The sequence below is a fragment of the Felis catus genome, chromosome C1, assembly GCF_018350175.1.
Source record: "Felis catus isolate Fca126 chromosome C1, F.catus_Fca126_mat1.0, whole genome shotgun sequence".
Lineage (NCBI taxonomy): Eukaryota > Metazoa > Chordata > Mammalia > Carnivora > Felidae > Felis > Felis catus.
In genome coordinates this window covers 36134926-36162679 of record NC_058375.1, presented here as the reverse complement: position 1 = coordinate 36162679, position 27754 = coordinate 36134926, and the positions used below count along the sequence as shown (strand labels likewise).

Sequence of the window (27754 nt, the reverse complement as noted above, 5' to 3'; positions counted from 1 at the left end):
AGGAAGGTTGTATGTTCTTTTTCATAGCCCGTTACTGGCAAAGTTGGAACCAGAACCCACATTCACTGACATTTAGCACACATTTCTTAAAATGCTATTATATGGGAAACAATGCTAGGCATTCAAAAATAATTGTAGATTGTCAGGACCATTAGTTTCAAATCAAATTTAATCAGGAACTCACTGTGAATTACATTCTCTTGTACTCTGGTGATTGATCCTGATACCTTAATCCAGCCATATAACTATTATAATTTGAATTCACTTCTCTGTGTCCATTTGAGCAACAGGTAGGCTGTCACAAACAAGGCTATGTCATTCCCAGTTTAAGTGCCTGGCATTTTTTTTTAGGGGGAAAAAATCCCTCTCCCTTTTTTACCTTATGGTAGCAGTGGTTCTGGAACTTGAGATCATCAGGCAGACAATAAGATGAGAAAACCTTGTTTGACAGATTGTTTTGTTACAGCATTGTAAGTTTGTTGAAAATTAAATGCCACTTTATACCTCTAAATCTTTGTAACATGCTTACGTGTGAGCTATGATATACTAGACACAAGTCAATTTTCTCTCTTAAAAGGCTATTGTGAGCTCTATGTTAAATATAGCATCAGCATAGCAGACATATTACTTTTTATAATATTTATATTCTATTTCCTGTAAAATTTTCTATCCTGTTTCCAGGTTTAATTTACGTAATTGGGGGCATCAGCAATGAAGGAATAGAGCTTCGTTCTTTTGAAGTATATGATCCACTTTCTAAGCGTTGGTCTCCACTTCCTCCAATGGGAACCAGGAGAGCATATCTTGGAGTGGCTGCACTTAATGATTGTATCTATTCTGTTGGAGGATGGAATGAGACACAAGATGCTCTTCATACTGTAGAAAAATATTCCTTCGAAGAGGTAGGGTGGATGATTTCAGTGTTTAATATCCTATTATTTTTTTAGTGTCTATAAGATCTGTAGTGATATGCACTTTTTCATTCATGATATTGATCATCTGTAGGGTTTTTTTTTTTATTTTCAAAGAACCAACTTTGGTATCATAGATTTTTTTTTCTATTGATTGCCCGTCTTCTATTTCATTGATTTCTGTTTCTATTTTTTTCTTCTGTTTTGTTTTGTTTTTGTTTAATTTGCACGTTTTTCTAGATTCTTTAAGTAGAAGCTTAAATGATTGATTTGAGACTTTCCTTTTTTTATATTGTAAATGTTTAAAACTATATTTTCAAGTCCTGCTTTAAGTGGCTCCCACACATTTTGATATGTTGTATTTTAATTAGCAGTTATCTTGAAATACCTTCTAATTTCCCTGGCAGTTTTTTTTTTGACCAGTGAATTGTTAGAAGTATGTTATTTGATTTCCAAATACTTGGCAATTTTCCAGATCTTTGTGTTACTGATTTCTAATTTAATTCCATTATGATCAGAGAGCATACTTTATATGATTTCTGTCTTGGTAAATGTTTTGTGTCCACCTGAAAGGAATTTGTATTCTACTCTTTAGTGTTCTGTAAATGTCAATTAAGTCAAGTTGGTTAGTGTTATTCGAGTCTTCCCTAGTCTTTTCTTTTCAACTTGTCCAATTGTTTTGTCAACTATTAAGAAAGAAGTATTGAAATCTCCAAGTGTAATTATGGATTTGTCTGTTTCTCCTTTCATTTCTGTCAGGTTTTACCTCAAATGTAGGAGTCAAGGGCAGGCCGCCCTAAAATGTACCACTTTGGCATATTATTTTAAATAAAAGTTACTTATGAGACCACTTGTGCAAGAAGGATATTCAGACCTTCCTTTCTCCCCCTAAAAGCAGGAAATAAATCTCTCACTTGAAAGGTACCTTTCCTGTACCAGGAAATAAAGAGGTATCACCAGAGATGGGAAATGTAGAGCCAAGAAGGGTGAATAAACAGCCCTTATTATTTTTGTTTTTACTAGTTTACTCTCAGGGGGCTCCTGGGTGGCTCAGTCAGTTGAACATCTGACTTCAGCTCAGGTCATGATCTTACGGTTCATGAGTTCGAGCCCCACATCGGGATGTCAGCGCAGTGCCTGCTTTGGATCTCCTGTCCCCCTGTCTCTCTGCCCCTCCCTGACTTGGTCTCTCCCTCTGCCCCTGTCTCTCTCTCTCTCAAAATTAAATAAACATTTAAAAAAAAACCCTAATTTACTGTCAGAACCCAAATTCTTTTTACAATTCCTTACTAATTGAAGCTCCAAAAGTTAATTTTACTTTGTCCTGTCAATCCCCCACAGATTTATTCTCTCTTTGTTTAAAACGTATAAAAACCACCTGCCTTTGTCACTTTTTTAGGTCTCAATTACATTATTGGGCCTTTGTGCGCAAGTAATAAAACTTTTTTTCTCTTGTTAATCTGTCTCATGTAAATTTAATTCTTAGTCCAGCTGGAAGACCTTAAGGGTAAAGGAGGAATTTTCCCTTCCCTGCACATATTTTGAATCTCTGTTATTAAGTGTGTACAGGTTGGGATTATTATGTCTTCTTGATGAAATTGATCCTTTCATAGTCATGAAATATTTGTTTTTATCTTTGGTATTATGTTTTGTTCTGAAGTCTACTTTGTCTGATATTAATATAATCATTGATGTGGCCAAGCTATCTTTTGACTATTATTTGCATGGTACATCTTTTTCTTTCCTTCTACTTTAAATCTATCTATATCTTTACAAGTTGCATCTCTTGTAAGGTAACATACAATTGTAGTCTCTTTTTTTATTTATTTTTTAAGTTTATTTACTTAGAGAGCAAGCAGGGGAGGGGCAGAGAGAGAAGGAGAGAGAGAATCCCAAGCAGGTTCCTTACGGTTAGCACAGAGCCCAGTGCGGGGCTCAAACTCCCAAACTGTGAGATCTGTGACCTGAGCCAAAACCAAGAGTCAGATGCTTAACCAACTAAGTCACCTAGGTGACCCAGTTGTAGTCTCTTTTTAATCCAGTTTGACAATTTCTTGCCTTTCAAATGGAGTCTTTAGAGTTTTTACTATTTATATGTAATGTAATTACAAATATGATTGGTTTCTAGACTCCTGTTTTGCTGTTTTTCTATTTCTACAATTCTTTCTTTCATTTTTCCCCCCTTTTCTGTCTTTATGTCAATTGTTTTAGTATTCTATTTGATCTCTTTTGTCCAATTAACTATAACTCTTCACCTTTTTCTTAGTGGTTATTGTAGGGTTTATATTATGTATTATACATATTTATACTATATATATATATGTATGTATGATCAAGGCTACCTTTGCATTATATCATACCACTTTCCTTTTTTTTTTTATTTAAACCACTTCTTTTTTGTTTTAACTTTTTTTTAAAATGTTTATTGATCTTTGAGAGAGACAGAGTGCGAGCTGGGGAGGGACAGAGAGAGAGGGGAGACACAGAATCTGAAGCAGGCTCCAGGCTCTGAGCTGTCAGCACAGAGACTGACATGAGTTTGGAACTCATGAACCATGAGATCATGACCTGAGCTGAAGTTGGATGCTAAACAAACTGAGCCACCCAGGCACCCCTAAAAGTTTTTTTTAATTCGAGTATAGTTGATACCCCAAACCACTTCACTTTGAAGGTCAGAAACTTACAAAAATATACTTTCATTTTCCCATTTTCCATTCTTTGTGCTTTTGTTATACATTTTACTTCTACATATGTTGTAAACCCCATAATACCTTTTGTTATATTTGCTTTAAAAAGTTATATTTAACATAAAATTTTAATGTGAAAGTCTTTTATAATTATGTATATATTTATCATTCCTAGTTTTATTCTTTTCTATAGAACTAAGTTTTCATCTCATAACATTTTGTGTTAGCATGAAGAACTAACTTCTCTTTAATATTTCTTTTAGTGTTGGTCTGCTGGTGTTCACTCTCTGTTCATTTTCTGAATGGTTTTCTTTTGCCTTCATTTTTTGAAAGATATATATTTTTTTCTTTTTTGAATGTTTATTTTTGAGAAAGAGGGAGACAGAGCACGAGCAGCAGAGGGACAGAGAAAGAGGGAGACACAGAATCTGAAGCAGGCTCCAGGCTCTGAGCTGTCAGCACAGACCCCGATGTGGGGCTGGAACTCACAAGCCATGAGATCATGACCTGAGTCAGACGCTTAACTGACTGAGCCATCCAGGTGCCCCAAAAGATATTTTACTGAGCACAGAATTTTATGGGTTTTTTTTTCCCCCGTTGCTTAAAAGGCATTGTTTATCTTCTTGCACTGTTTCTGATGGGAAGTCAGTAGTCATTCTTATCCTTGTTCCCTTGTACGTGTCTTTTTTTCTTTGGAGGCTTTTACAATTTTCTCTTTATCATAGGTTTCCAATATTTGATTATGGTGTGTCCTGTTGGAGTTTTGTGTTTAATCTGCTTGGAATTCACTGAACTCCTTGAATTTGTAGGATTATAGCTTTCATCAAATTAAATGTTTTCAGCCATATTTCCTTAGATTTCCTTAGATTTTCTGAGACTCCAATAACATGCCCAGGTCCTACAGGTTACTGAGATTCTGTTGATTTTTCCGCATCTTTTCTCTCTCTGTGCTTCAGTTTTGTTTTGTTTTTTGTTTTGTTTTTTTCCTATACAGCTTCACTGAGGCATACTTGATAAAAATTGTATAGATTTAAGGTGTATAATTTGATGTTTTGGTATACATTATGAAATGATTACCAAATCAAACTGATTAGCATATTCATCACATCACAGTTTCCTTTCCTTTTTTTTCCATTTTACCAAAGTCTGTATTGTCATTCTAATTTTTATTTAATTTTTTTTTAATGTTTATTTATTTTTGAGAGAGAGAGGGAGACCCAGACTATGAAGCAGGCTCCAGGCTCTGAGCTGTCAGCACAGAGCCTGATGTGGGCTCCAACTCACAAACCGTGAGATCATGACCTGAGCCAAAGTCGGATGCTCAATCCACTGAGCCACCCAGGCGCCCCTCTAATTTTTTTTTAATCCCAGTATTGTTACCATACAGTGTTATATTAGTTTCAGGTTCTCTTTTCCTTTTTTTGTGTGTGGTGAGAGTACTTAAGATCTGCTTTCTTACCAAATTTCAAGTATACGGTATAGTATTATTAACTATAGTCACCATGCTATATGTTAGATCTTTAGAACTTCCTCATCCTGTATAAGTGAAACTTTGTGCTTCAGTTGGGATAGTTACTCTTGCTGTGTTTTCAAGTTTATTAATCTATATTGACTTCTAATATGCAGTGTCTAATTCCATTTAAGGAATTTTTCACTTCAAATATATTTTTAGCTCTAAAAGATATTTTTGGTTTTTTTTTTTATGTCTTCCATTTCTCTCATCATGTCCATGTTTTCCTTTATATCCTTGAACATATTTATAACATCTGTTTTGAAGTCCTTGTCTGCTGATTCCATTATTATCATCACTTTTGGACCTGTGTCTGTTGAAATTTTTTCTTTCTGGTTTGAGTCACATTCTTCCTGCTTTTCCACATTTTTAGTAACTGTCGTTTGGATGGTGGACACTGTGAATGTTATACTGCTCAGTGTTTGGATTTTATTTTCTTCTTTTAACTGTTGATAAACAGTTACATCATTTGCAAATCAGATTGATTCTTTTGAAAAATGTTCTTAAGCTTTGTAGGGAAGGTCTAGAGTAGTCTTTCTTGTAGGTCTCCTAAAGAATGACCCTTCTTGAGTCTCTGCTAATGTCCTAGGTATTCAGCAAGGTTTCTTTATTTTGGCTACTCAAAACTAGAATGTCCTCTAGCCTTGTGTGAGCTCTGGGAATTGTTCAGCTTACACCTCCTATCAAGGAAAACAGTTTTTGTTGTCACAATATTTTTGACACCAAATGTGTAGGTATTCCATACCAAACTGTTCTCTAGTTCTTGATAGACAGCAACTGGGTACCCTCAAGTCAATTCATTTCTGACCCTAACAACCCCACAGATTAAGGGCTCAGTTTTACAAGACTGCCCCTCACTTTACACACCAATTTCAAGCAGTGGGACTTCAGGTTAACCACTGACTTCTTTTTTTTTTTTTTTCATTTTTTTTTTTTCAACGTTTTTATTTATTTTTGGGACAGAGAGAGACAGAGCATGAACGGGGGAGGGGCAGAGAGAGAGGGAGACACAGAATCGGAAACAGGCTCCAGGCTCTGAGCCATCAGCCCAGAGCCTGACGCGGGGCTCGAACTCACGGACCGCGAGATCGTGACCTGGCTGAAGTCGGACGCTTAACTGACTGTGCCACCCAGGCACCCCAACCACTGACTTCTTTACATTACATTTGTTTGATTTGGATACAAATCAGGGGTTCCCAAAATCCTTTCCTCAGGTTCAATAATTTGCTCTAATGGCTTACAGAACTCAGGGAAACACTTTATGTACTATTACTGGTTTATTATAAAGGATATAAATGAATAGTCAGATAAAGAGGTATATACGGCAAGGTCCAGAAGGGTCTTGGGTGTAGGAGTCTGTAGAATTTGGGGTATGACACCCTTGTGATACATGGATGTCTTTACCAACCTGAAAGCTCTCCGAAAACCATAGTATGGGGATTTTTATGGAGGCTTCATCATGTAGGCATAATTGATTACTAATTCAACCTCCAGCCCCTCTCCCCTACCCAGATGATAGGGGGTGGGGCTAAAAGTTCCGAGGTTCTAATTCTGGCTTGGTCTTTCTGATAACCAGCTCTCATTCTGAAGCTATTAAGAGCGCCTCATTAGAACAAAAGACACTTCTATCACCCAGGAAATTCCAAAGGATTCAGGAGTTCTGTGTCAGGAACTGGGGCCAGAGACCAAATACATATTTCTTGTTACGTCACATCCTCCTATTAGTTCTTTGCCTGTTCTAATAGAGTCTCACTTTATGCATTGAACAGATTAGTCGTACTCAAGACACAAGGGGACCTCTGGCAGTCTTGCTTGCAAATCTTAGCTGCTTCAACCTCTCTAAACTATGATCTCTGTCTCCTAAATCAGATTACTGTCATGCTGTGCTTGGGAATCTCCTTCCCTGTACTACTGTTTAGAAAGCCCCATCAGACAGAAAGCTTGGACACCTTGTTTGTTTCTTTTTCTAAGGGATCACAATTATTCATTGTGTGTTGTCTGAGAACTTTTGTTTCATAGGTTTTGTCCAGTTTTCTAGGTTTTTATGGCAGGAGGACAGCTTTGGTAACAATTAGTCTACCATGGCTGTAAGTGGAAATCCTTCCTGTGTCCTTTTGACATGTTCCATCATTCATTTAGCATTACTTTATAGATAATAAAATATTTCAAGCTTATTTTGTACTTTCTCTGCTCTAGCCCTGGAATCAGCCATTTCTCTAAGAAGCTCCAGTTCGTCTTAGGGAAGGATAGTATTTAGAAACCAAGGTCTAGGCACTTGGACTGCTCATTACTACTGGGGTATTGCTGCTTCTAGGGACTCTCAGTAAACAGAGCTAGGAAATATATATATTTATATACATATATTCACGCACATTAATTTGTAAATATTTCTGTAACATGTAAGTATTATACATTATAAAACCATGAGTTCATAATGATAACTCCAAATTCCAGTACAGTATCTCAGATTCTTTCAGGCCTTACCCATTTCCATTTTTGTAAATACCTTCTCTGTTAGTTAAAAACTTGGGTCCTATTATTCTCCCTATAGCTGACCCTTGAACACAACATGGTTTTGAACTGTGTGGGTCCACTTATACATGGAATTTTTCAATACATACAATACGGTACTGTAAATGTATCTTCTCTTCTTTATGATTTTTTAAATAACATTTACTAATAGTAAGTTATTAGTAATTAAGTTTGTGGGGAGTCAAAAGTTACACATGGATTTTCAACCGCATGGGGGTAGGTGCCCCAACCCCCTTGCTGTTAATGGGTCAACTGTATATTTACTTATTTAATTCAATGTACTTATTAAATGAAACAAATCTCCCTACTATGTCCAACTCTCTTCTCTAACTGCCACTCCTGTACATAACCCTTCTTTTTTTTTTTTTAATGTTTATTTATTTTTGAGAGACAGAGACAGCATGAGCAGAAGAGGGGAGAGAGAGAGAGAGGGAGACCCAGAATATGAAGCAGGCTCCAGGCTCTGCGCTGTCAGCACAGAGCCCAATGTGGGGCTCGAACTCATAAGCCATGAGATCATGACCTGAGCCAAAGTCGGATGCTCAACCGACTGAGCTACCCAGGCGCCCCTGTACATAGCCCTTCTTGTCACTGCGTATATGAGCTCACCAATGTTCTTTCTTCCTCTCACATACTGGGTTGACTCAATTATGCTAGGAAGGGGAGATTAGAGGAAAATAGGGAAAGGTTGTGTCTTCATTGAATCACCATTCTATCGTGCATTTGTTCATTAATCCATTTATTCATTCACTTGTACAGACTTCTTAGTATGTAAGTATCTATCAGATACTATGCATGGGGAAACAGGGCAAACTGAACATGCAAGGCCCCAGTTTTTAAGGAGCCTAAATTCTAGTGGGGAATATAGAGACGTAAATAGACAATTACATCACAGTTTGTTAGGTGCTGGGATATGCAGTAATAAGGTGTGTTATGCTGTAGGCTTATAGGTTAGAGCAATTTTTTCCAAATTAGTTTCTATGGAGTACTATATTTATCGAGAGAGAGAGAGAGAGAGAGCATGAGTGGGGGAAGGGTAGAGAGAGAGAGGGAGGGAGAGAATCCCAAGCAGGCTCTGCACTATCAGTGGAGAGCCTGACACAGGCTTGATTTCACAAATGGTGAGATCATGACCTGAGCCAGAATCAAGAATCAAACACGCAACTGACTGAGCCACCCAGGTGTCCCTAGTTTTTTGCACTGTTAAGAGGAATTAGGTAACGTGTTCCCCTAATCAACTATATGTAGGGAAAGTCGGGTTAAACAAAGTTAAATAAGTTTCTTTACACAATTTAGTACAATAATATGCTTTATGCATCTTTATGCTAAATCTCTCATATTTTATGGTGCACACAAACCCTTTTGTTTGTGGATGTTTGTGGAGCATTTCTGGAATAAAGTGTTTCAGGGAACATATTTTGGGAAATGTGGATTAATGTTACTTGAATTTTATGGTTCTTAAACCACTTATGGTTATTAAAACCTTTAAAGCCTACAGATTTAAATTTTCTTTCTTTTCTCTCTCAAGTGAAAAGAATTTTGTTAACAGCTTTATTGAGATATTATTCACACACCAAACATTTGAATTGTTTAAACTTTTGGCTATTATAAACAATGCTGCTGTGAACATTTGTGTACACATTTTTGTGTGGACATGTGTTTTCATTTTTCTTGGGTATATACATACCTAGGAGTGGAATTGCTGGATGATACAGTAATTCCAACTTCGGTTCAGGTCATGATCTCACAGTTTGTGGGTTTGAACCCAGCTGTCTGTGCTGACAGCTCAGAGCCTGGAGCCTGCTTCGAATTCTGTTTGTCTCTCTCTCTCTGCCCCTACCCCGCTCATGCTCTGTCTGTCTCTCTGTCTGTCTCTCTCTCAAATAACAAACATTAGAAATTTTTTGAAAAATGGATTGTCTTTTTATTATTGAGTTGTAAGAGTTCTTTATATATTCTAGTCCTTTATCAGATGTATCATTTGCAAAAATTTCCCCCCATTCCAAGAAGTGATTTTCTTCACTTTATGGTATAGTTAGAAGCACAAACATTTTTGGGGCACCTGGATGGCTCAGTTGGTTAAGCGTCTGACTCTTGATCTCAGCTCAGGTCTTGATCTCAGGGTTGTGAGTTTAAGCTCTACATTGGGCTCTATGCTGGGTGTGAGGCCCACTTTAAAAAAAAAAATCAGCATTTTAAATTTTGATGTTTTTTTCTTTTGTCATTTATGCTTTTGGTGTCATAACTAAGAAACCATTGCCTAATTCAGTGTTATGAAGATATTTTTCTAAGAGTTTTATAGCTTTAGCTCTTCTATTTAAGTCTTTGATTCATTTTAAGTTAATTTTTGTATATGGGATGAAGTAGGGGTCTACCTTCATTCTTTTGTATGTGGCTAACCCATCATCCCAGCACTATTTGTTGAAAAGACTATTCTTTCCCATTGGATTGTCTTGGCACCTCTGTTGAAAATCAGTTGACCATGAAAGTGAGGGTTTATTTCTGGACTCTAAGTTTTATTCACTTATCTATCTGTATGCCTATTCTAATGCCACTACCACACTGTCTTCATTACTGTAGCTTTGTAGCAAGTTTTGAAATTGGACAGTGTGAGTCCTTCAACTTTGTACTTCTTTTAAAGAGGGGGTTTAGGGGTATCTGGGTGGCTCAGGTATCAAAGCATCCAGCTTTGGCTCAAGTCATGATCTCACAGTTTGTGGGTTCGAGCCCCACATCGGGCTCCACGCTGACAGTGCAGAGCCTACTTGGGATTCTTTGGGATTCTCTCTCTCTCTCTGTGTCCCTCCCCTACCCATGCGCATGCTCTCTCTCAAAATAAATAAATAAATAAATAAACTTAATAAATAAATAGAATAAAAAATAAAAAAATGGGTTTAGCTATTTTGGGTCCTTTCCATGTGAATTTTAGAATCAGCTTGTCAGGTTTTGTTTTTCTTGTTTTAAGATTTTATTTAAAAAAAAAATTTTTTTTTTTTACGTTTATTTATCTTTCAGACAGAGAGAGACAGAGCATGAACAGGGGAGGGGCAGAGGGAGAGGGAGACACAGAATCCGAAACAGGCTCCAGGCTCTGAGCTGTCAGCCCAGAGCCCGACGCAGGGCTCGAACTCACGGACCGCGAGATCATGACCTGAGCCGAAGTCGGCCGCCCTATCGACCAAGCCACCCAGGCGCCCCAAGATTTTATTTTTAAATAATCTGTATACCCAGTGTGGGGCTCAAACTCACAAACCCAAGATCAAGAGTCGCATGTTCTTCCAGCTGAGCCAACCAGGTGCCCCATCAGCTTGTCGGTTTTTACCAAGAAGCTAGCTGGATTTTGATAGGGATTACATTGAATTAGAGATCAATATGGGGAGTGTTGCTATCTTAACAATATTAGGACCTTTTTAAAAAATGTTTTTAATGTTTATTTATTTTTGAGAGAGAGAGAGCGAGTGGAGGAAGGGCAGAGAGAGAGGAAGACACAGAATTCAAAGCAGGCTCCAGGCTCCGAGCTGTCAGCACAGAGCCCAAAGCAGGGCTCGAACTCATGAACTGCGAGACCATGACCTGAGCCAAAGTCGGACACTCAACCGACTGAGCCACCCAGGTGCCCCAACAATATTAGGACTTTTCATCTTCAACATGAAATGTTTTTCTGTTTGTTTAGTCGTCCTCAGTTTCTTTAAACAATGTTTTATAATTTTCAGTTCCTTGAACTCTGTTTTTAAAATTTATTCCTAAGTATTTTATTCCTTTAATGTTTTCTTAATTTCATGTTCAGATTTTTCATTGCTAGTGTATAGAAATTTAATTGATTTTTGTCTGTTGATCTTATATCCTGAAACCTTGTAGCACTTGTACTCTGATAGTTTTTTTGTGGATTTTTTTTTATTAAAAAAATTTTTTTAATGTTATTTATTTTTGAGAGAGAGAGAGAGACAGAGTGTGAGTGGCGGAGGGGCAGAGAGAGAGGAAGACACAAAAGCAGGCTCCAGGCTCTGAGCTGTCAGCACAGAGCCTGATGTGGGGCTCAAACTCACAAGCTGTGAGATCATGACCTGAGCTGAAGTCGGACGCTTAACTGACTGAGCCACCCAGGCTCCCCTTTTTTATGGATTTCTTAAGATTTTCCAAATACAAGATTGTGTCTTCTATAAATAGAGATCGCTTTACTTTTTCCTTTCCACTCTCAATGCCTTTTATTTCATTTTCTTTCCTAATTGCCTTGGTTAAAACCTCTAGTACAATGTTGAATAGAAGTGGCAAGAATAGAATTGTCTTATTGTAAAGCATGATTTTGATTCTTATTTCTAATAAATTTCAGACTTTGGTAATAGTTCAAATCCCTTTGACTTTCTGTGTGATCTTATTTGGGAATCTAGAAAATGAACTTTCTGAGGGCACTTTCTGTTGCTGTTTTTTTCTATATGGCTGGAAATGAATAGATTTTTGTTCCAAAATAAGTGTTTATCAGTAGTCAGTTACCTTGGTTTTTCATGCATAAATCTAAAATGTTACTGTTATTTTCTGTCTACTAAAGACCTACATTATAGATCCAAATCTTAAAGATAATGTATAATGTGTCTGGTCCTACAGAGTTTATTTTGAGGTTACTCAGGATAAAAAGCAAACTATAGTTCTAATACACTGATGAAAATGAAACATCGACATTGTGGGATGAGCCCCGTGGTTCCCTTATTCTTGTCAAAAGCCATTTTTGTAGGGGAGATTTCATTCTTTTTTATGGGTGAATAATATTCCACTGTATTCATATACTATTCTTTATCCATTCCTCTACTGATGAACACTGAGGCTGCTTCTGTAATTTGGCTATGTAAATAATGCTGCAATAAACATAGGGGTGCATGTGTCCCTTTGAATTAGTGTTTTTGTACTTTTTAGGTAAATACCCAGTAGTGCCATTACTGGATTGTAGGCAGTAGTTTTTAACTTTTTGAGGAACCTCTATACTGTTTTCTCCAGTGGCTGTACCAGTTTGCATTCCCACCAGCAATGCACGAGGGTTCCTTTTTTTCCACATCCTTACTAACACTTTGTTTCCTGTGTTATATTTTTATTTCTATTTTTTTTTTAAGTAATCTCTACGCCCAACATGGGGCTCAAAGTCATGACCCCAAGATCAAGAGTCACATGCCCAACCAACTGAACCAGTCAGGTGCCCCATCTTGTATTTTGATTTTAGCCATTCTGACAGGGGTGAGGTGGTATCTCATTGTAGTTTTGATTCGCATTTCCCTGATGATGAGTGATGTTGAGCATCTTCTCACATGTCTGTTGGCCATCTTGATGTCTTCTTTGGCGAAATGTCTGTTCATGTCTTTTGTCCATTTTTTAATTGGATGATGATGATGATTATTATAGTATTGAGTTGTAACAGCACTTTATATATTTTGGATATTAACCCTTTATCAGATATGTCATTTGCAAATATCTTCTCCCATTCAGTAGGTTGTTTTCTTGTTTTGTTGATTGTTTTCTTCACTGTGCAGAAAACAGCATTTTATTTTGATGTAGTCCCAACAGTTTATATTTACTTTTATTTATTTTTGTCTTTCCTCAGGAGACCTAGCTAGAAAAGTGTTACTACAGCTGATATCAGAGAAATTGCTGTGTGTGCTGTCTTGTAGGATTTTTATGGTTTCAGGTCTCACAGTTAGGTCCTTGATCCATTTTGAGCTTATTTTTGTGTATGGTGTCAGAAGGTGGTCCAGTTTTATTCTTTGGCATATAGTCCCGTTTTTCCCAACACCATTTGAAATATTCTTATGTTTTAAAATAATCTTTTAATCTGGAAAAATCATTCTCACCAAAATAGGCTATAGTTTCTGACCCCCGATCTATACTTTTTCTGAAAATACATTTTGCAAATCATTAACTCCACTAGATGATCTTTGAAAAAAAGGATTCCGTGGTTAATAACTGGGCAAGTATTGATAGCAATATCATTATCTTGGAGATTAATAAAGGTCATTAGCATATTAAAGTCCTGTATAGAGAAGCTTTTTTCTTCTTGGAGCTTTGTGGGTTTGTGGTGTGTGTGTGTGTGTGTGTGTGCGTGCATTACCTACTTATATTCAATAGAACTAGCTTTATAGAACGCCTGCCTATAAGGGATTTCTAGATTGTCTCCTGATCATGATTTATAATTAATCAAACATGTTTTTCAGTTGTTTTCCTCTAAACTCGTTACTTTTGTCTATGCCTACTCAAAAAGTTCATTTGAAAATGTTTATATGACTGGATTGTGAGTTTGAAATTTAAACATGTAAAAAGAACTAGAGTATCTGATTTCTCAACAGTTTTCTCTGTTACCATTTTATGATTTCTGCTCTTTTTTTATTTCCTCTTAACCAGGAAAAGTGGGTTGAAGTTGCTTCGATGAAAGTGCCTAGAGCAGGCATGTGTGTTGTGGCAGTTAATGGGCTTCTGTATGTTTCTGGAGGTCGATCTTCCAGCCATGATTTCTTGGCCCCAGGTACCTTGGACTCTGTTGAAGTTTATAACCCTCATTCAGATACATGGACAGAAATCGGTAACATGATCACCAGTCGTTGTGAAGGTGGTGTTGCTGTACTATGAAATATAAAGCATAAGGGAGCACAAGAAACATTTTGAAAATAAAATGTTTGCAAATCACATATGTATTTGGTGATAGGACCCTCTGATTCTGTTGAGTTTTCCATGTATTTGATAGGTTAGATGACTAAAGAATGATTTTTCTAAGAATTTGAGTGAGAGGAGATATGGAATATATCCTAAATTAATAAAGAACTCACACAAATTTGTTAAGCTTACCAATAGCAATGCTGTTTTTGCTCTAGAATTTTCCCCTAAGGGAAGAGTCCTAATTGTAAAAATGATTTGCTAGAAGCTTCTTGGCTAATAGCCCCTTTAGCTGTTTCTCCGGGGCAAGCCAAGCTGTAACATGACCCTTATGTGATATAAGAATTTTAGTGAGACAGTTTAAAGATGTCTGTACATTCATGATTCAGTCTATAGCACAATTTTCCATGGCCATAGTTGAACCTACAGAGAAAAGCCAATGAAACAACTCCCTACTTTCATTTGATGCCAGGAGTTTTCAATAGCCCCAGACTTTTTATTAGCAGCAGATACACTGGGAGGGACATGTGGGAAATATCTAGCTATCTGTATAGATGTTTATATAGATTGATACATTTTTGCCTATTGTTCACAGGGTTAAAAAAGCTTTTGTTCACTTATATTTTTTGTCTTAATGCTGAAAATGCAAGTGAGGAATTACTAGGAGGTTCTTAGTGATAGTCCATTAGTGCAATCGGATAATATAATGGGTAACAGAGCCTAGTGGGAGGTTAACACCTATTTTCTAAATAGTTCTTAGTTTGGCTTTGGGAAGAGGGAATTTTATTACACCATCAACCTTGGTAAAGCTTACTTGTACTTGAGCAAGCCTAAGTATGAACTTGGTACAAAGCCTACTGCCTGGCTTGGAAAAAGTGGAATTGTAGGTACCTATGAAGCTTTTATAGACATTGTTAAGTAAAGGACTCTGATCCAAAACTGCTTCTCAGAACTTTTCATTTTTCACCTGAGAAACATTCTAAAGAATGTTTCCTGTCCAGTTCTGAGGAACATTCTTTGTGTACATGATCATTATTTTATTTATTTCCACTAGTCGTTTGGAACCATACATATTAAAGGTCTTGCATACATTTACGTTTACCTAGTGATTCCAGGATTTGATTTGTATATCCCTGATTTCCCTTTTTCTTTACTAAAGTTCTTCAGGGTATTGTTAACAGGGATCAGCAGTTTATTTAGATACACAATCTTTGGTAAGCATTAAAGACTCAGCACTCATATCCAAAATATTTGGATTGGCCCACAAGGATACTTTCTTCCATAACTTAACCATATGCATGTATTAAGAAAAGCCCAAGTAGTGCTGACACAAAGCTCTGTGTCCCTTTTTTTGGGGTATCCTGAAAGTCTGAAGTGTCATAGATGCTTGGCTGAGACCTATAAAATGTCAAGGAATGAAGTATCAAGATCATTTGTAAATTATTGAAGCTCTAATTTATGTGCCTTTAATATTTCTAGTTATAGAAAATCTGCATTCTGGTTCAAAAGAGATTTAAAAAATACTACTGTAATTTAGTTCTCATTATTGCCTGGTGCCAAACTAAAATGGCACTGTGAGGGAGGCATTTTGTATTGTGGTGGCAGAAACCTGTCAAGACAATCCATGTTTGGGCTTAACAGGTCCAGACAATCTCTGTAAATAGATAATTGTAAAAATGCTTATTATTTTTTGGGTAATGACACTGTTTTAAAAATAATGTACTAATAAAGTATGTTGATTTTTGCTTTCCTTGTATTACTTATAACTTAGTTTATTAGTGGTGTTCCTGGATCACCACCAAACTAATAGGATTGACCAAGTTTTTTAGTGTTTTGTTTTACCTTTAGGGACTTGCACATTTAGTTCTTACATTTAAATCTGTTTTCTGAGCAGCTGTTAATGTGATTTTCCTTCAAAATATTTGACAATCTTGGAGCACCTAGGTGGCTCAGTTGGTTGAGTGTCCGACTTCAACTCAGGTCATGATCTCATGGTTCATGAATTTAAGCCCTGCATCGGGCTCTGCTCTGACAGTGCAGAGCTTGCTTGGGATTCTTTCTCTCTATGCCCCTACCCCGCTTGCTCTCTCTGTCTCTCTCAAAATAAATAAACTTAAAAAAAATTTTTTTTTAATATTTGACAATCTACTATACTTCAAGACGTCCTGTGCAATGTAAAGTTGGATGTACTTTAAAATCAGTTAAAAAAAATTTTTTTTAATCAGTTAAAAAATTTTTTTTAATATTTAATATTTAATATTTTTTAATATTTAATATTTGAGCTCAAGAGCACATGAGTGGGGGAGGGGCAGAGAGAGAGGGAGACACAGAATCCAAAGCAGGGCTCGAACCCATAAACTGTGCATCATGACCTGAGCTGAAGTCTGACACTTAACTGATGAGCCACCCAGGTGCCCCTAGAATCAGTTTTCTTAAAGAATCATACACTGTAATTCACTTGCAAAGTGCATTTGCCTGCCTCGTTTATTGAAATTGGGCAACTAGCTTAAGTGACTTGCCCCTATTCTGAAAGATGATGAATTTGAGATCAGAGAAGTTTTAATTTGTGCAGTCCTCATGTAATTTAGAAGCAGTTTCCTCACCAAAACACTGTGAGTAGAATCTGAGAAAGAGCTTCTAAAGTGTAAGGTTTCTTTTCTTTAGTGTCAGACTGTAGGTAACATATTCTCTGCATTAATAAAGAAGGATTGTGTGGTGGTTTTACTGGTAAGCTTCTCACTGATCAGAACAAGGTCTAGCTCTGTGGTATTACATTTGTTTGCTAGGGCTGGTGTAACAAAGTACCACAGAAGTTTAAACAATAAAATTTATTGTCTCATAGTTCTGGAAGCTGGAAGTCTAAAACCAACTTGTTGGTAGTTGGTTCCTTCTGAGGGCTGAAAGGAAGGCATGTATTCTAGGAATCCTTGGAATGTGGATGGCCACCTTCATGTATACATGGCAATTTTCCCTGTATGCATGTTTATCTCTAAGTTTTCCCTTGTTATTAGAATACTGGTAATAAAAAAAAGAATGCTGGTAATATTACATTACAGCTTACTCGTATGCCCTCATTTTAGCCTTATTACCTCTGTAAAGACCCTGTCTCCAAATAAGGTCACATTCTGAGATATTGGGGCTAGGATTTCAACACACAATTTATGAAAATCAAGTTAACTAATATTTGAATACATTATCCAAAGATAACATATACCAGGTTTATATTCTTTAAGTTTATTGATTTATTTTGAGAGAGTGAGCAAGCAGGGGAGAGGCAGAGAAAGACGGAGAATCACTTGCAGGCTCTGCACTGCCAGCAGAGCCTGATGTGGGGCTCAAACTCACAAACCATGAGATCATGACCTGAGCTGAGATTCAGTCAGACACCTAACCAACGGAGTCACCCATGTGCTCCTACTGATTTATAGTCTTCTGCCAATTAAATTGTTTTTCCTTTTTTTAGAAGACAATCTCAAGAGACTGTTTTCAAGTTAGAACCTAAGGTGTTGCTTCTGTTTTTAAAAAAGCTTCTGAGTTGTGTAAAACTAGATCACCCTGCTTGATAGAACATCAAGATGGCTCCAGCTTTACTTTTCCTAATTTATACATACTTGTGACTTTATTTAAAAATTTTTTTGACCAGCTGATGATATTTGAAGATGGGGTTGTGTCTATAAAAATTGGATACAAACTGGAAAATGTGTCCAGCTTTTCTTTGAATATGGCTTTCCCCTTATGATACTGCTCCCTACTGACTTTTAGAGCCACAGATCCTTTCAGCTCATATAACTAGATTATACCAGATAAAATGAGCTTGGAAATGCAATTCTCAGGGTCAATTGCAATGACAACCCCACAACGGAACCACCTATTATTTTCAAACACTCATGGATACAGAGTTTTCCTCTTATGGGAGAATATGCGTGTCTTTTTTCAATGATCATAAGGCTCCAGCAAAAAGGATTTTCATTTTTATCATTTTATATATATATTTTTTCATTTTACGTTTTTCAAAACAAGTAAAACATTAAAATGTTATGTATAATTCATACACACTGAAAAATGTAACCTAAAGTGAAAATGACTTGTTAGGGATTTTCAAACTGTTACCAAGTAATTCCTAGGAAATAAAGATTTCTAGAAACGAAAAAAAAAAATCTGTGAATAAATAACCACTGATGGGGAACAAGAGCTAAACAGGAGAAGAAGAAAAAGGTGATGCCAAAACACAACTTTACGAGGCTTGTAGCCAACATGCTAACATTATCTACAAAGTAGTTTTTATATTTATTCTACTTGACCAGGCTTCTTGAGTCCTTTCTCTGGATAAATATCTTTAACTAGTAAAGTGATTACAAATGAAAGCAAAGCCACTAAAGTGACTACTATCTTAAGGACTTTGAACCAGTTGGGATAATGTGGCAAGAGAAAAAGTTCAATGTGTAATGCTATCCCCAAACCTATTATTACTGTGACTATAGCTTCACTGAGTCTTTCAGAAATAAGGAAGGCAAACCATGAAAACAGAAGAGGAGGCGTACTACTAGCTAAACTGAGGAAGTCTGGTTTGGCTGTATTATCTTCTGGCAGAGCAAAACCCCATTTGATCCCTCCCAAGAAAGATAGGAAACTGGCTCCATAAGCCATCTGAGTAAAAGCTAATAAGGGGATATAAGTCTTTGCCATCACCATGACCAGTGGTGGAGCAACAAAGGGGATTACTCCTGCCAGAATTATGTATAATAGTGGCTTTGGGCTTTCAAGCAGGAAAGTTATGGCGCCTGGTGGCTTGGTTGGAAGGACTTCTTGCTTCTGCTGCTTCTTAAAGCTGCATGGGGAAGTATGATAGTATTGTGTCTTGTTCATATACACTGGAAATGATGAGAAAAACCAAGGCCCTGGCAACAAAGGGGAAAAGTTTTGCTGGAGACATGTCTTGAGAGAAAGTGTTTCTATTCTGCTGGCTCCTAGTCGGAATGTGAAAGGGTACTTCAGCATCTAAAGAGAAAACAGAACCAGTAGACAAAAACAAATTTTAAAATAATAGCAATTTCTTAGTTAATCCCAAACTGAAACAATATAAAAACAAACCATCTCCTTTCTATTAGTACATCAAACTTACAAAAAGATTGTACTATAGGGTGATGTTAATGCTAGCTAAGGCTAGCAAATAGTGATAAAACATGCAAAAGAAACTGAATAGAAACCTAGTGATGTATTTTTTCCTACCACTAACCTTATCCCATGAAAGGAGTATCTGAAAGAGAAACAGGTAAAGAGTACACCTTTAGGATCTGGCATTTTAAACTGCCTCTTCTATTTATAACTTGCAAAAGAAGCAGTGTTAATTACTGTGGGAATGCTATTTTATATTGATAAAGCAATCTACCTTCCAATTTAGCTTTATAGAAACTATACTTTCCATAGCTCCATTCCTTCCTACACGTCTCTGCCTACTTTTCTCTGTAGGGAACCCATCTTTCAAAATTCAGCATGAAGCATTCCCCAGTCTGAATTAATGCTCCTATAACTATGTAAGTATCTTCGGCACACTCCCATCATAATTCTCACGGTGAATGTAAATTATGTGTTTGTCTCCATATACTTGAGAATCAGAACCATATTTTTTCCTTTGTCTTCAAACAAACAAAAAAACTCCCCAGTGCCTTTCATGGTCACAGCCAAAATAAAAACCTTTCCTGCTGATTCTGTGCTTTAGTGAGCAGATTTCAGACTTCAACTAGCTAATAGATGAACAGTGACTCAAAAAGCATTGAATGAAAGAAAAAAAAGCTATTTAAGAATCTTGGTGACTCCTCAAAATGCTAGGAATGATTATATCCTGGAGTTTTTTCTTCCTTTGGTTTGGAATGTTCTTCCCTGAGCTGCTTGCACAGCCTATTCCCTCTCTTCCAACCTATTTTTAAGTACAATCTTAAGTTTATTGTTGATACTCCCTATTCCCCTTCCCTGTTTTATATTTTTCCAGAGGACTTACCACTTGATATATGAAATAATTTGTTTTACCCACCTTTTCCCGCATCACCTAAATATATAAGGATAAAGATTTTTGTCTTTTTTTTTTTCACTGCTATTGCCTCAGCGAAGCAGTGCCAACAAAATTTGCCGAATAAACCAACCTTTGAAGATGCCTGAGAAAACTTCTGGATGAAATGAAGCATGCTGGGTCCAATTGAAAGTCTTGCTCAGGAAGATGCCAGGCAGTTCTGATTAATTCATTTTTACAGCTAAGTGGAGGGGCTGAATCAGAAGTATGCTGCTGTGTACAAAACAAGATGTCACTTAATTTTCTTCATTTTATACATCTTTTTATAAGTAGTAACTCAAGAATTTTACTTTGAAAACAATCATTAATGTCTTCAAAAAATCAGGAACACATTAAGTAGATAGATCCTTTTCATCTCTGAACCATTCTTTTATTTTTTATTTTTATTAATGTTTATTTCTTTTTGAAAGAGAGAGCACATGCGAGTGGGCAAGTGAGGTGGGGGCAGAGAGAGGGGGAGACAGAGGATCCAAAGCAGGCTCTACACTCTCAGCGGGGCTTGAACTAATGAACTGTGAGATCATGACCTGAGCTGAAGTCTGGATGCTTAACCAACTGAGCCACCTAGGCACCCCTGAACCATTCTTCTAGCTTTTGCTGTTTGGTGTAACTGAAAAAGTAATGTACAGCGACAGAAGATTTGTATCTTACAAACACCTCTATAATTCCCCAGCTGTTGTGACCTTGCATAAATTGTTTCCTTGAAGTGCAGTTCTCTCATTAAAATGGAAAGTTATAGCTTCTCTGTTCTCTTTTTCCACCTTAGTTACCTATTTTGGGTAGGCATTTACAGTTCCAAATGATGGTAGCAATCAATACAATTTAGCTGTGAACCAAGCACTGTAACTATGTGTTTTATATGCATTAACTCATTTAATACAACAACGTTATCAACTTAGTGCTGAAAGAACACATATAGCCTGTTAAATTAGAGTGAAGATTTTGGAGTCAATTTGTGTTGGGATCATGGCTCCCCCACTTACCAAGTATGTGACTTTGAACAAGTTATTTAACCTTGTTATGTTGCAGTTCACTCACCTTTGAAATAATTACAAGAACTACATAGGGTCGTTTTGAAAGTTAAAAGAATTAATACATGTAAAGAACTGAGAACTGTCCCTAACATAAAGTAAGCACTCAAAAAGTATTAACTATATTCCCACCTTACACAAGGGGAAATGGTTACAAACCCTGTCTAATGTAAGCAGCCAGTAAGTGGTTGAGTGAGAAGATAAATCTAGATCTATCTTACATGAGTTTCACTCTTAATCAGGAGAATGGGTGTCTAAAAGATCCAAAAACCACATGTGCTACCTAAGTAAACATTTTAATGAACTAATTTCTAGGTTACAGCTCTTAAGGCTGGGTAGAAAAATCCTGTATACATACCAGTCAATGTTTTCATTCTATAACATAAAGACGGAGGGAGGGAGGTTATCCCGGTCCTACGAATAGATCTTAGATGGCACTTACACCCACTCCTGACTTCAGACACATATATCTGCGGGGCCCACACTCACTGTTGCTCAAAATCACCTGCGTAAGAGCTTTCCGGACCACCCCCACTTAAAATCTCAATGCTCTTTTCACTTTCGGGACTCCCTATGCACTACGACCATGTGATTTCCAACTCTTGGTTGTTAAAGGGAAAGAGTGATGGCCTAAACCCCGGGAACGGCAACTGGTGAGGAAATGAAGGGCAAAGAACCAAGGGTTAATCCGCTCAATTTAGGTGAAAACGGACGGTATTTCCACTGCCCCAAAGGGAAGACTTTCAGACTGCAAAGCCTCAGAGTGAACATTTGAGAGAAGTGTCTGGACGAAAGGATCCTCGGGAAACTGCCCCACAGTGCTCGCGGCTTTGATTTACTCTCAACCCTTGGTGACCCCATTCCCAATCTGCACCCTGTGGCAGCCGCCCTGCTACTTACTTGCCACCTTGGAATCAGGAGATGTAAATAAAGCTGAGCCGCCAGAATAGCCAGATATTCAGGAAAAGGCAACTTCCGGCACGTGGGTGGTAACAGTCCCTCCGCACTTCCTGAGAAGGGGCGGGTTGGGGAACAGTCCGGGTGGGAACTTGACCAGCGCTGAACTGGTTCCCATGCCAGGCTTTCCATCTTGGGTTATTATTTTAAATCTTAACTCTGGAAGCCGGCTTTTGAAGTCTGTAGGATGCCTGAATGGTCTTTCTTTTAGGTTTCCCAGCCAGCAGAAGCTGCCCCTCCGAGTTCGGGAAGGTAGAGTGTAACTACTGAAACAATGACAAGTGATAGTGGTAGGAGAGATTTGGAGTCTAGGTCGTGTGACTTGGCCAAATTGTTTGCCATCTCTGGAACTCATAACAGGGTTTCTAGGATCGATGGGCCACATCTTACAACGTATTAGGGTCCTGAACTACTAAGAAAAACAAAACTGTTTTTACTTCCATTCTCGTTGCTTGGACCTGGAAACGTATTAAGAAATAAAGAGTATGGGGGCGCCTGAGTGGCTCAGTTGGTTAAGTGTGGGATTTCGGCTCAGGTCACATCTCCCGGTTTGTGAGTTTGAGCCCCACATCGGGCTCTGTGACAGCTTGCTTGGAGCCTGGAACTTGCTTCGGATTCTGTCTCCCTTTCTCTCTGCCCCTCCCCTGCTCACACTCTGTCTCTCAATAATAAAGATTTTTAAAAATTATTTTAAAAAAGAGTACAAGGGGCAGGACTTTTGCTTCCATGAAAGGTATGGTGATAAGAGCATTGGTTTGGGTTGATCTGAAAAGTTAGATCATTCTTTGTCACCCTCTGTTTTAATTTTTATTTATCAGCTCTGTGACCTTGGACAGTCTCGTGTCTTCTCTGGGCCTCCATTTCAGTCTATCAAAGGAGACAGCGCCGAGCAATTTGAGCGTTCATCTGAAAACAATAGAGCTGAAAGGGCCCACGCTGGCCGCTTCCTCCAATGCCTCAGGACTCTAGGTAATCTAGCTTCCCGGCTGCTGGCCACCATATAGCTTAGCGTCCTGTGCAGGGTGGGCCCATTGCGAATTCTTCGTAATAATAACGGCTTCTAATCGCGATAGGCTTTCACTTTTATTTCCTTCTGTCATGGCAGCGCCGCCCCTTCCAGTAGTGCGATATCCAATGAGGCTTTGGGTCGGAGAAACAACTTCTCCACCCAGGCATAGGAGCAGGCTCCGGACAGAAATACGCCCTGCGCTGGGCCAAGGCCGTGACGCCAGCCATCGAGCGGAACTACCACTCCCAGCGGGTATAGCGCGTCGGGACCAGCCGCGCAGGCCTCAAGAGCCGGGCGGTGTGGCCCGCTGGGGGCTGAAGTCTTAACGACGCGCGCACTGGAAAGAGTGGAAGGTGGGAAGGGTCGGAAAACACGGGATCCTACGAAGCCGGTTTGCTAGTACTTGTACGGGTAGTTTGGGGACGCGAGCATGCTCAGAAGTGGGGTACGGGAGGACGAAGGGGCGGGGAAAAACAGTACACACATACACACCCACCCACTCATTCACACGCATCCAGGCCCTGGTGTTGGGCCGGGGGAGAAGAGGAGGGATACCAAACTCGGCTGATCTCTCCCTCTCAAGCGGCGCGAGGAAGGGCAGAGAATTCAAGTCGGCAGACGGGTGGGGGCACTGTCTCCAGCGGCCGTAAGGGGGGGTTGGGGACCACGCACGGAATAACTGCCGTTCAAGCGGCGGAACGTTGGCTGCGTGGGGCGCCGGCAGGGTCACCCGAACAGGGTTCCTGCGCTTGCGCTCCTGTGGGAGGTGCGAGCGGGTGGGCGTGTGCGAGGCGTGGTCGGAGGGGGGAGGGCCCGGCTGGCCGTCGCTCCTCCCCCTCTTGCCCCTCCTGGGCCGTGTGGGCCGGGCAGCCATTTTGGGAAGAGCTTTGTTATGGTTGTGGGCTCTCCACCTTTGCGGGATCAGGAAGCTGGGGACGCGCCCTCAGACGCCGCGTATGCTCCCTATCTGTAGCCCCGCTACTGCCGGGTGAGTAGGGGTTCCGGGAAACGGGCGGTAGGGGATCTTGAGTCGTCCCGGCTCGGGGCTCCGCCCGGTGCCTGACCAACCGGCTGTTGAAACTAGTTGAAGGAGGCTCTCTCACAGGTGGTTGGTATAGGTCGGCCCCGGGAGGGGGAGAGGAGCCGAAGGGCCCGCGGTCCTGTGGTTCGGACGGGGCACTTCCCCCGCGCGAGGAGCTTTGCAGTCGAGTGTTGCAGCGGCTTTGCCCGAGCGCTTCTACTTCAACTTTGGTCTTCGGGTCGGAACGCTCACCTGCGGCTCTCTGGCTCCTCTCCAGGCGTTCCGGCTTGTTGGTGGTTGAGTGGCTTGGTTTACGGGTTTCTTTTTCTCCCCTTCTTAAATTAGAACCAAGGGCTTTTGTTTTCCAGTGAAGGAAAACCTAAGGAGGAAAAAATAGTGTAAGTCAAATGTGGGACCTCCGAGGGGAAAAGAAGAGCTTTAACCACCAGCGTTTCGGTTCTCCGTGGTAGCGAGGTATTTTCTTTGATTTAGATTTAAGTCGATATCCAACACCTACGGATCGCCTCCTCCTCCGAAAAAAAGCTGGTCGATGTTGAAGAGTTTTAACGAGGATTTTTTTTACTGTTTTAAATCTACCTCTCTCCACCCCCATGCAATTCAAAAGAAAGGCTGAATCTAAAATGGCTGTAGCTTGGGAAGTGCCCTAAGCTTCAGTAACTTAAATACATTACCATGTCTTAATTTTTGGTTGTTTCTTCTACGAGGGCAGCAGCTGAATCTTTTGATATTTTGGTCTTGCAATTGGTGTCTTGAAGAGTCCTTGCTAGGTGAAAAGAAAGGTGAGGCTAAAGAAGTTTGCTTACTCCAAAAGTTTACGTAAGAGTGGGTGCGGGTGTATGTGTGTGTGTGGTTGCTTATAGTTTTGAAATTGTGCTATGATGGTAATTTTATCAGCCAACTTTGTGCTCTGAGGTTGGTTTGTCATATTTGTTGAAATACTTATTCTTAACTTTGATATTTATTGCTTACCAGGAAAAAAAAACCCAGCTAATGGTGTGGGTCATGTTTTAGTAACAGAACTCACACATTCCTGAGTGAATCCAGTCCAAAACTAAAGTGATAGGTAGTCTTCAGAAGACTCAGATTGGTAATTTGACGGACTTCTGAAGTTTTCCGGTCTTTTCTGTGTAATACTTGAAAGGAAATCAGAGTGCTCTTAAGTTTGGGACCTTGATTGCAACTCTGTGAGACAACCAGTGAAAACGAACTTTAGATGTGGAGTGGCTGATTGTTGTGCCCTTTCAAACAAAAGCCTGCCTTTTTGTTTGCCCCTCTCCCCCCCCCCCCCCTTTTTAAGCCATCAGATCCAGTTTAACTGAAAACAAAAAGGCATAGACTGGAAATCAAAAACAGATAACTTCAGTGTTTGGGAAGGTGCTTGAGTTTCAGGTTGCAATTTGCTTAAAAGATAAAATAATAAAAATGCTAATCGTGAATGAGAACTTGGGAATTAACAATAAAATAAGCTGTCATCTTCCTTAAGGAGTCAGTTTCAATTTAACATACTGCATTCTTTTAACACAAAAGTTTAGTTTTGTCAGTGCTCCTAGGATCTTTTTTTGTTTTTAAATTATTTTGGTGATTTTACAAGAAAAACATTTGCAGTGCTCTATAGAAATTACAAGTCACCTGCTTTGTGTTTGGCCATTTGCCTACTGAACCCATAAACTTAGATGCTCAAAATGGTTTGTACATGTTGATATAAATATTCTTTCAATTGATTCTGTATATAGTATCTTATCAGAGATCTTGAAATAAGGGGGGATGTTAGGAAGCCTTTTTATTTTTTAATGTTTATATATTTTTGAGAGACCGAGACAGCACGAGTGGGGAAGGAGCAGAGAGAGGGAGACACGGAATCCGAAGCAGGCTCCAGGCTCTGAGCTGTCAGCACAGAGCCCAACGTGGGGCTTGAACTCACAAACTGTGAGATCATGACCTGAGCTGAAGTCAGCATTTAACCGATGGAGGCACCCAGGTGCCCCTAAGCCTTTTTATTTTTAATAAATGGAATCCATGTGTTTTCTCATCAGTGGCTGTTTAAAAGCTTGGCTGAGGGGGGCACATGTAACCATTTTAATAAGTTTGGAATGATAAATCTGGGACACATTTCTGCTTATAATTCCTATCTACTTATTTTTAAAATGTTTAATTAATTTTTTTTTTTTTTTTTTTTTTTTGAGAAAGAGAGCATGCACTTGCTGGAGGAGGGGCAGAAAGAGAATCCCAACCAGGCTCCCAGCTGCCATTGCAGAGCCAGACTCTGCTGATCCCACTAACTGGGAGATCATAATCTGAGGTGAAATCAAGAGTCGGACCCTCAACCGACTGAGCCACCCAGGCGCCCCCTGCTTATAATTCATTTTTAAATTCTGTTATAGATACAGTACACAATTCTGAATCATACTTTAGTAGATTGCATATCTTTGTTTTATGGTTAAATTGTATGTACTTAGTAACAGTGATAACTAGGCAATCTGTTTCTAAGTCATTGTGCTTCACCATTATGAATGCTGTCTTTACCGGTGAAAATGAGACTATTAGAAAGTTGACAGGCACAAAAATTTTAAAGGATCTCAACTAAAAAAAAACTTCATGGAAAAGGTAAATTTTGTAGTGGGTTATTTATGGTTTCCCAAATAGATGGGTGGAAAAATCGAGGTGCAGCATAGATAATATGTTACCTCATATGTGACTGTAGTTGCCGTTGTCTGGAATTTAATATTTGGTGTGTTGAGATCTAGCTGTCCAAGTCATTTCTAAATCAGACTCTGATTTTTATTTCCAATTGTAGTGTGCCCAAAACAAAACTGGCTACAACAAACTAGTTAAGTAAAAAAAAAAAAAAAAAAATAGTTGGGGCGTCTGGGTGGCTCAGTCGGTTGAGCGTCCGACTTCGGCTCAGGTCATGATCTTGCAGTCTGTGAGTTCAAGCCTCGTATCAGGCTCTGTGCTGACAGCTCAGAGCCTGGAGCCTGCTTCAGATTCTGTGTCTCCCTCTCTCTCTGCCCCTCCCCCGCTCATGCTCTGTCTCTCTCTCTCTCTCTCTCTCTCTGTCAAAGATAAGTAAACATTAAAAAAAAATTATAAAAAAAATAGTTAAGTAAGAATGGCTGAACTTTTGGGGCGCCTGGGTGGCGCAGTCGGTTAAGCGTCCGACTTCAGCCAGGTCGCGATCTCACGGTCCGTGAGTTCAAGCCCCGTGTCAGGCTCTGGGCTGATGGCTCAGAGCCTGGAGCCTGTTTCCGATTCTGTGTCTCCCTCTCTCTCTGCCCCTCCCCCGTTCATGCTCTGTCTCTCTCTGTCCCAAAAATAAATAAACGTTGAAAAAAAAATTTAAAAAAAAAAAAAAAAAAAAAAAAGAATGGCTGAACTTTT

The 27754-nt window shown here is 39.0% G+C and overlaps 3 protein-coding genes across 13 annotated transcripts in view; 2 read left to right on the top strand and 1 right to left on the bottom strand.

The window, feature by feature from the left end:
- IPP (intracisternal A particle-promoted polypeptide) overlaps positions 1–16015 on the top strand; it is a 41338-nt gene extending 25323 nt beyond the window's left edge. For 4 of the 5 annotated variants that reach the window (XM_003990042.6, XM_023258634.2, XM_045035734.1 and 1 more), the window contains 2 exons: positions 682–902; positions 14022–16015. In XM_003990042.6, the coding sequence (XP_003990091.3) occupies positions 682–902; positions 14022–14246 (446 nt within the window). In that variant the 3' untranslated portion in view covers positions 14247–16015. Of the gene's footprint in view, positions 1–681; positions 903–10655; positions 10702–14021 lie in introns of those variants that run through there. The other variant, XM_019836912.2, reaches the window with a different exon arrangement.
- A 1775-nt stretch (positions 16016–17790) lies between these two features.
- Positions 17791–24208, bottom strand: TMEM69 (transmembrane protein 69). Of its 4 annotated transcripts, none has more exons than XM_045035735.1 (4): positions 22269–23441; positions 20411–20550; positions 19507–19527; positions 17791–19268 (listed from the first exon to the last, which is right to left on the bottom strand). In XM_045035735.1, exons 2-4 carry the CDS (start codon positions 20450–20452, stop codon positions 18558–18560), a joined length of 774 nt encoding a protein of 257 aa, XP_044891670.1. In that variant the 5' UTR covers positions 20453–20550; positions 22269–23441; the 3' UTR covers positions 17791–18557. The 4 variants fall into 4 exon arrangements, with proteins under 4 accessions (XP_044891670.1, XP_006934768.1, XP_019692474.2 ...); XM_019836915.2 differs by lacking the exon at positions 22269–23441 and adding an exon at positions 23831–24208 and having other exon boundaries at positions 19095–19268; positions 20411–20547; XM_045035736.1 differs by having other exon boundaries at positions 19095–19268; positions 20411–20547.
- GPBP1L1 (GC-rich promoter binding protein 1 like 1) overlaps positions 23555–27754 on the top strand; it is a 67803-nt gene continuing 63603 nt past the window's right edge. For 2 of the 4 annotated variants that reach the window (XM_011284642.4, XM_019836914.2), the window contains exon 1: positions 24191–24322. The gene's annotated coding sequence lies outside the window, so the exon portion shown is untranslated. Of the gene's footprint in view, positions 23688–24190; positions 24323–25136; positions 25156–27754 lie in introns of those variants that run through there. The other 2 variants (XM_011284643.4, XM_011284644.4) reach the window with 2 other exon arrangements.